The sequence below is a fragment of the Henckelia pumila genome, chromosome 4 (genome assembly GCF_033568475.1).
Source record: "Henckelia pumila isolate YLH828 chromosome 4, ASM3356847v2, whole genome shotgun sequence".
Lineage (NCBI taxonomy): Eukaryota > Viridiplantae > Streptophyta > Magnoliopsida > Lamiales > Gesneriaceae > Henckelia > Henckelia pumila.
The window spans coordinates 3,808,128-3,817,369 of NC_133123.1; the positions used below are offsets into that span (position 1 = coordinate 3,808,128).

Here is a 9,242-nt window from a genome sequence, read left to right on the forward strand (position 1 = left end):
TCAATTTTGGTTCATGTTGTGCAATTCTGGTGGAGTTGATTTTATCATTCGACAAATGAACTTTTGTTCAAGCTTTTGAATTGAAATAGTGTATTTTTGATTAAAAAATATGTCATCTAATTATCTTGAGACTAAAATTGAGCTTTGGTTTGTGCATTATTATTTAATTACTTGTTTGCGTGGAATTGTATTTTACAGATTGGTTTTTGAATTCAACAAGTACGTTTCTTTTTTAATTTTCTTCCCTATATAGTCAATTCATGTTTGAATAAGCAGAGAATAAACCTTTTAACTTTAATAATAGGACAAAAATACATATGAAATAATAAGAATACGCTATAATATGCACTCAAAAATGTATATGAAATAATAAAATACACTATAATGTGCACTCACACGTATTATTCGACATAGCTCAATCGATTTATACTAGTATGTTTCAATATATGATCAGAGATTTGGTTCAAATGATCCTTTATTCACGTTACACCAATAAGTAAGACAAAAACAATTCCATACATATTTGGTTTTACTGATGTCATCCATGCACCAAACAATTAAAACAATTCCATGCTTGCGATGCTCAATGTGTTAATTCTTACTGGACATCTATCAGTTTAGCTAGTTTTTCAGATTTGTTGGATTGACTAGAACTTGACTTGGCAATTGAACTTGGCAACGAAGTTGAGCTCGGAGATTTTTGGCAAACAAGGTGAAAGAAGCGCATTGTTCTCCATGTATGTATTAAATGCTGTCACAACTTCCTCTGTAGTTCGATACGACTTGTGCACAATACCGTCAAATTTGTAAGCTTGTGTATGCGTTTCTTCCCAACTATTATAATGTCAAGGGTTCCGTCGAACAAAAACAACATATCTCTTGTCCTATTAACAAAAATTTCAAAATCGTTTACTGTATAAAATAGAATGGGATAGAATAAAATCTTTGAATTTTAAAAAACCACGGACCTGTTTCAATTGATATCAGTGTAAAAAAATGTAAGAAGGCAAATAATAAATATACGATGGAGATTGATCACGAAGAAATCTGACCAAAAATTAATATACTTAACTGAATTCATGTAGAAATTATGATTTACAAAGCTCCTGGACCTCCCTTTTTTTTCATCTCATCCATGTCTTAGTCTAGTTGTTTGATCACACCAAGAAAGACTAGTGGCTGGAAAAATCGTTTATTAGATGCAAGGAAAAATAAACTTTATTTACGAAGACATAATTTTTTTATTAGATATTCTAAAGATGACGACATTTTTTGTTATTAGATGCAAGAAAAAAAAAACTTTATTTTTGAGGCCCTCACCTAAACTGCATGCATCTTCTTCGTGCTCATCACCATCATTTTATTTTGTACTCAGAATTTTTCATAAACATATAAAATTTTTCCAATCCATTTCTCAAATCACTAAATCAACATATGCAATTTTGTGAAAATCAATCTCCCGAAATATGTGCAAGTCGATTCCAAAATCAAATATAAATAAAATTAACGAACTTACAGTGGTCGAACAAGGCCGATGTGTGCTCCCGACGCAGTTGAAACCTGCCGATGCATGCTCCCGACACGGTTGAAACCTATTATCAGCGATAGATTGACGTTGTGGAGGGAAAATGGGACGATTGGTACACTGGGATTTGGGAATTAGGGCTAAGGATTCAATATCAGGCTTTTAATTGGGAATAGAAAACTCTCGTGAGATGCCCGTGAGTATTTCCGTTAACCAAAGGCTAGACAATTGACGGCAAGGATAGAGTGGAACACATAATAAATTGTGAAGGACAAAATTGGCCCCTGAAATATTAGAGGGACATAATCGGGACTAAATTGAAACAATTGAAATATTTTAATAAATTCTCCCAGAAATAAAAAAAAAATGTGAAAAAGTAACTTTCCAATATAGGTAGAAGGACGGTTATCTCAGTGAGAAGAAGCACTTAAAAATGGGTAGCTTGAAGCACAGCAATGGATTAGCAATTGTCGATTGATAGACTCGGAGAAGTGGTGATTATTCGAGAGACTGATCGGGAATCTAACAATGGAAGAGAGAAACAGGGAATGGGAATTTCATCTTCGATCGTTATCGTCGAGTGCCAGAGATTCCAACTACGCCACCGACCCGGCTTCCGATCCTTCGATCCTCAATTCCGTTGAGTTCCCTTCCTTATTGGACAAATAGGTATGTACGGTTGCCTGAGTGTACGTTATCTGTGGATTGATTGAAGTTTGTCTGAATTGCGTAGATCAGAAGGTTATATGAGCTTTGTAAAAGTGAGAATTCAGAAGAGCTCATTGCTAGGGTTTACCCGCACTTGAACAAAATTTTTCAACGCTCCGTTGCATCCATTACCAAGACCCAAACCTCCAACGGCCTTCTTTTGTTGGTACTTTCTTTCCTTCTTGTTTTCGTTTGTTGTAGTATTTTATCATGCTGTCAACATTTGAGCACTTCATTAATTCATATTGCTGACATCAAACTGGATAATCTAAATAGTTAGTTTCCTTGGAATATGTGTGGGAAAAGCATATGTAACTGAGAAATAAACTACTCCAGAGGCTACCTTTGACTCCATCTTCCAGTATAGAAACAAATGAAATCCAAATTATTAACAAAGCACAATGTTATGTCTTCTAGAATGGTAGAATATTGCTATCTGTTTTGAAATCATTGTTTTGTTGTGAAATAAGTACTGCTTTTCTTCCCATTTGATGATGAATCTGATTCATTTTAATCCAAATTGTTTGCTCATACTCTATGCTGTCATCCTTTGTCTTTCAGCTCATTCTTCAATTTTTCCTTGATTTTGGGGATGTCATTTTACACGATGCTGATCCTAGCCTTAGAACGTTTTTCCGCTCATGTTTGAGCCGGTAAGGAAACATTCACATCTACCTTCTGGTTTGTACTCCTCATTTTATCTGCTATAGTTTCAGGTCACATTTAGGTTTACATATAATTAATATTGGTCGTCTCGTTGTTATGTTGATAAATATGTGTTGGTTGTCCGTTGTTCATGCTTGAGTTCCTAAAAAATTAGATGACCCAGTTTTTTTGTCATATCAGTATTTAATTTCATGAATTTGTGATAGAATGCAGCATCATTTTGAACTGACAGCAGTCTTTCTCTTTACTTACTTTTGAACTTACCAAGCAACCGTAAATGGTGAATTTCAAAATCTTCTAAAATAACAGTGTGTTTAGAAACGTTCTTTCTTGGTTTTAGTTTGTTTACTTTTGTGGTGTATAGGTATCGGAGTTAATGCCAAAACAGTTATATCTCTTTTCCACAATGCATTTGTTAATGTCATCTTTTATCCAGTCCAATGGACCTGGATCTATCAAGTATCAATTTGATGGCCCTCATATACATGCCGATTTTGGATTATTCTTGTAGTGAATTTGCAGACCCTCTAGTTGCTGAAAAAACTCTTGAATTTTTGAACTCAAACAAGGGAAAGCTTCTAAAATCCTTTCCCACATTGCTTCCGCAGGTATATGCTTTGAGTATCATCGACGCATGTGGTTTGAGATAATTTGGTTGTTTGTCGCTGTAGTAAATAGATGAGAGAATATAATTAATGGTGTGCAATAGATGACTGCGAGTCATATGATTAAATTCTCTCAAAACCTAGCAGTACTAGCTACGTCTCTCAACAAAAATCTTCTCCTCCTAAAACATTAACTCCTCCCTTTTTATGCTCATGCGTGCATTCTGCCTCTCTTATTTCTAGATATTTTGTATTTCCCTAGTTTTGTCCGGCCCAGTCCACTACCACCCCTTAGTAGGGGTGGGCGTTGGGTCGGGTTTGTCGGGTTCAGTTTTTCAGGTCTGGTAGCAGAAATACTACCCAAACCTAACAATCATGCATGCTACACGAATTTCGGGTGCCTGCAAAATATCGGGTACCCTAAAATGATGGTTTTTAAACATGCAGAAAAAGTTGGAGTTCGACCTTGCACAAAAGACAGCCAAAACAATTATGAAAATTGATGCCTTTTTTAATTCTTTTCTTTTATTATCATTAATAACTAATAATAAAATATGAAACTTAATGAATAAAAACTGAAAACATCTTTTTTTTAAAGAAAAGACCCTCACCCTACCCAAACTCGATCAGGTACCCAGAACGCTACTTGATACTAACCCAAAAAAATTATCAGTTTCGCTTACTAACTGGAACCCGACATTTTTGAAAAATTACCCGACCTGATTGGGTCGGTCGGGTGCCCGTACCGGAATGCCCATCATATCCCTGGCCCTTAGCTCAAACCTGTAACAGAACGACTTTCAAGATTTACATTAGCGACAAAGTAATAACAAACTGAAAAGATTTTAGGTGCAGTATTTCTTTTTGTGTTGATAAGTGAACGACTTTCAAGATTTGTGTTAGGAACAACATAATGAATAACTGAAAGAATAGTGATTAAAGCACTACTTTCCTCTTTTCATGTCTCGCAGCATGATATAGTCAATTAATGTATTTTGTTAACATGCAGTATTTCCCATTAATGCTGAAGTTGATTGCATGGAATGGAGAGAAGTAAGTCTCCTCTTACCACATTCTTCTTTGTTATCCACTGAATTTCAAGGTGGTGAGTGATGATTATTTATGAATATCACCCAAATAAATGCATTTTTCTGTCACCAAATAAATGCATTTTCTGTCACCAAATAAATGCATTTTCTGTCACCACTGAGCTTGTCGCTTGTCTGTATCGATTGGTCTTTCAGCCCTGAATCTTTTTCTTTGTCATGCAGATTAGAAAAATTATTCTTAAGAGTTTTCAGTGGATTCATCTCTCCTGGATCCTTCATTCCCCTTTTCCCATCACTTATTGACTTACCTAGTAAGTTTGTTTATCTAGATTTTGTGACCACTATGATCTCTGGCTTGCATTATTTAGCACTCCGGAGCAAAAGGGTTTATCCCATGTAGTACCTGTGGTTCATTGGTGTTGAGAAAATGGTTTTCAAAGTCTCTATTTGAGTTGAACTTATAAAAGCTATTATTTGAATCTTATAATTTAGTTTCAGAAGTTATTGTTCCTTTTAGGCTTAAAGATAAAGTGTTTATAGTTGAAGTCCTAAGCTACAGTTTCATCAGGGAGTTATGTACATAATTTATGTTAGTGGGTTCCTTTACAAATTTCACACTCGGGTGGTTATGAAAAAAGTAAAATTAAGTCATTTTCTTTATTCTTCAGCCTCTTTGCCTTACACGATTAGGTATTCCGTATTTGTTAGATATACAGGTTCTTATTTGCACTCACAATTTTGCAAGAATTTGTCGAGTATGCAGCAACATCGGTAACCATTGTTTTGGTTGCAAGATTTGTCTGTTGTAAATTTCTTGCTCATCATTCTGCACTGTGACATCTTTCTATATGTCTTGACTAGTACTGGTTGTGGCACTGGAAAAGGTTGAACGAAGTTCTGGGTCCCTTGTTGGAAGCAGCATAGCTTCAATTCAAAAAAGCGCTGCACCTGAGGTCTGGACAGAACTTCTAGAAAACATACCAGCTAAATTTCTGCTCAATGAATAACTCTTGTTTGTTGTATACAGATGTTGCTTGCACTTATGGATGAAGCATATACAGGATCCATTGGAGATGGAGGTGCAGATTCTGAATCTGAAGATAGCACTCCTATGGCTGTTGATCCTATCTTTCTTGATCTCCTCAAGGATGAGAATGATGGCCTTTCTGTATGGTACTTTCTGTGTAATTTTAGGATAACCAAAGGATGAAAGTATTTAATGTCATAATTAGACAGTGAACTATTATAGCTTTTCCTCTGGTTTGTTGCTTCAAATTTTGGTTAGCAACATCCAATCTAATAACCGCCTATATTTTTTCCATGATTGTGCTATGCAAGTTAGAGGCCAATGTTTTGGCCAACTAATGTTTCACACACCTTTTATTCATTTTATTTATTGTGAGAGTATGTGACTGTAACTTTTTTTTATGATTTGTTTGCGCAAATGGTCTCCTGTTTCTCTAACTTGCCAAACAATTTGGTTTATTTTTCTCCATTGAAGTAATTATAGGTCCTTTCTAGATATGGATCACTTAAGCTATTAGTTTCTAGAAATTTTACTTATTGATAGTTATTGGATCTCTCCTGCAAATGAGTTCTGTTATTCTACCACTGAGTTGAATTTTGTTTGGTTATAGTTTTCCTGGGTCAGGGTATCTAATGTTTCTTTGTCAATATGATGTTTCAGGAACGTCATTGGACCTCTCCTGCAATGGCTGCTGCTTTGCAGGCTGTAATTAATTCTCCGCAGTCTGATAGATTGAAAGAAGTACTTAAAATAGCTCCACGGCTTCTTGATTCCTATTTTGCTTCAGCTGATCACGATGCCAATGAGTGTAGGTTTACTCCTTCGTGTATTCTGTATTTTCTTTTACTTGAAATGAGATTAAAATAACTCCATATGTGTGGCAATAAGTTATTCTGCCGGATTACGTTATTGATTCTGATTTATATCTGTGCCAGCTTTAATATGTGCTTTGATTCCTCTGCTTATGGCTAGATGCTCCTCATTATTTCCTGACAAAATGTTCTCATATGAGGTAAGAAAGTTTCAAATGATCTATTATTTTTGTGTGCGTGGATGCAATCTCCTACTTAGAGGTTGTACTAATGTGAACAATTATATTTTTTCACAAAACAACATTGTGACTTCTAGTTATTCAAATCACTCATTCACAACATATTGGCTCAATGCATTGTTAACCAGCAGAGGTTTTCTGATTATGTGTCAGTGATGTTGAAATTGTCCTTTGCTTTATATGAAGCCACACGTATGCACCTGCAGGTTCAGCGGAGGCTTGTAGAATTCATGCTTGCTGCCTTTCACCGTGCTCCTCATTTCATTGCACTTCTGAAGGTATTTTTAGAGTTGTTCTTACTTCAAATTATCTGAACGTGGCATATGCATATTTTCACTTACACTTTCTCTGAGAGGTTCTAACAGTGTCATACTTTTATGGCAACTCAAAATTGAAGAAATTCGTTTGAATTTGTATTGCAGAAACCAATTGTGAACAGGCTTGGAGAAGCTTATGACAATCCTGCAAAGGTCAGTTCAGACTGCGCTTGCACCTTTTTTCTCTAAATTAATGGTGATTGCTCGATAAATGATATTTTATTCAACAAAATTTATGAATATTGTGTAGACTGAGTTGGCACTACAACTTTGTTGGGCTATTGGGGAGCATGGAGGTGGTGGTGGAGCTCACAAAGATGCAGCTCGTGAACTTTTTGAGAGCTTGGAATTACTCCTGTACGAAAACCTTTCTTCAAGGTATATTATGGTTTCCAAGGTACTTCTCATCAATTGTCATTTTCAATTACACACCGTTGATTTTCTTGTCTTTTGTTGTGTGTGTGTGTGAGAAAAGTCGTCTGGGATTAGGTGAAGCTTCCCACAGTTCTGGAAGTTCTGGTTTTAAAAAATCTTCTCAGTCGAGGCTCCTCTGTTTTGTGGTGACCGCAATAGCGAAACTTGCCACTTATCATCGTGAATTACTTCCAAGAGCTCGTGTGTCATTGGGAAAGGTCAGAGTAGTTGTACTCCACACATATACAGACTTACAAAACTTCCAAAGGCAGTTAACCTCTGGCTTATACTTTCGTGTGAAATTCGCAGGTTGCTCGCTCACGAATTTCTGATGCAAGGGTGTGGAAACGTGCGCAAGATTGTTTGAGTTTGATGAATGAACCTGCTGTGTGTATGTCTATTTTGGGACCTGTTCACCCTTCCAGTGAAGTCAAGCAGTATTCAGGTATCGTCAACTGGGACGAAGGCAGCACAAAAATGATTGCTCATATTCCGTTTTATATTTTAGGTGGCCAAGAAGGTACTCATTTCAATGCAAAATCTCATTACATGATTTGAATCTAAAACCAAAGCTTATGTCACATCTGTTCTTCTTTCCCCCTGTCCACTCCCAATTTTTTAAGTTATGAATTTCTTTTCCTTGTTGCAGGTCCTCCTTTCCATGATTTTTCTTTTGGAGAAATTATTCCAAGAAAGTAGGTATTATTTCTAGTTTCGACTAAGGTAGGTAAAAGCCTGAGGGCTAATATGCATGCCAGAAATACATGTTTTTGTCCTTGGCAGGTTTGATGTGGAAATGATGTTATTAAAGTGTGGGACAAGTCTATTATTTTCAACTTCAAACTCACACTGTTTCGACAAATTATTATTTGAAGCCACCAATCCATCTACTAGGTTTCGTGGTGTAGTTCCCTTTTCCTTACCCCACAATGTACCTAAGAAAATTACTTTACTTGGGTTAATTCACTTCCACTTTTCATCTTGTTTTCTGGTACGATCGAGAGTCCTTTTGTTCTTTATTTTCAGAAATACAATCTTTTGTGTTGATTTTTTTTAAAAAAATAAAATTGCATTACAGTTTGAAATGGTTTAAATCTTTTGCAAAACTAAATATATTGATCGATTAAATTGAAAGGTGAGTTGTAGGGGACATGTGGGCCAAAATAGAGTTGATGTAGCACAAAAATAGTATCGCACATTTTTTTAAAAAAAAGTTTCAACGTTCTCAAATGCTTGACTTTATTCAGCTTGGTGGCCCTTATCTAATAATTCTCTACATCCGTGGATGAAAATTATTCGGGTAAATTGATTCGAACCAACAACGACCTTTGAATTATGTTTAGTTCATTTGATGAGATTGGATTGGATTGGTTGTAAATTTATGTATTAATTTTTTATGTCACGTCAATCAAATTATTAATTATTTATGTTACGGCGATAGAAAAGATCATTGAATATAAAATTATAGCATTATCTTTCATATATTTTATATTTATAAATGATTTTAAAAAATAAAATTGTAATCCATCGCTTTATCAATTACTATTATACTCTCAACTCAAATAGTTTGATAATCACATAATTTATCACAGCCGGTCAAGTAAACGGGCTCTTGAGTGAAAAAAAATTCCGGAAAAAATCACTGTCATTAAAAGGTCAAGGATATATATTTGCATTGGGTCTCTTGTAACGATATCACGGATACGGGTCAACTATGTACATATTCACAATAATAATAATAATATTTTTACGAATACGGGTCAACTATGTACATATTCACAATAATAATAATAATAATTTTAATATAAAAAATATTATTTTTGTATGAGTGATACATGATATCTCTACGTCACAAGATTGACATGTGAAATCATTTTTAA

At 35.1% G+C, this 9,242-nt stretch overlaps 1 protein-coding gene across 1 annotated transcript; it reads left to right on the plus strand.

Annotated features, from left to right (window-relative positions):
- Nucleotides 1–1,914: 1,914 nt before the first annotated feature.
- On the plus strand, nt 1,915–8,314 carry LOC140863502 (uncharacterized). The gene is made up of 16 exons (XM_073266967.1): nt 1,915–2,164; nt 2,259–2,399; nt 2,795–2,886; nt 3,411–3,507; nt 4,514–4,557; nt 4,776–4,864; nt 5,415–5,506; nt 5,581–5,721; nt 6,241–6,388; nt 6,516–6,592; nt 6,838–6,909; nt 7,054–7,101; nt 7,199–7,326; nt 7,424–7,580; nt 7,672–7,882; nt 8,012–8,314. The coding sequence occupies exons 1-16, from the start codon at nt 2,054–2,056 to the stop codon at nt 8,059–8,061; spliced, it is 1,698 nt and encodes a 565-aa protein (XP_073123068.1). The 5' UTR covers nt 1,915–2,053; the 3' UTR covers nt 8,062–8,314.
- Nucleotides 8,315–9,242: the final 928 nt, after the last annotated feature.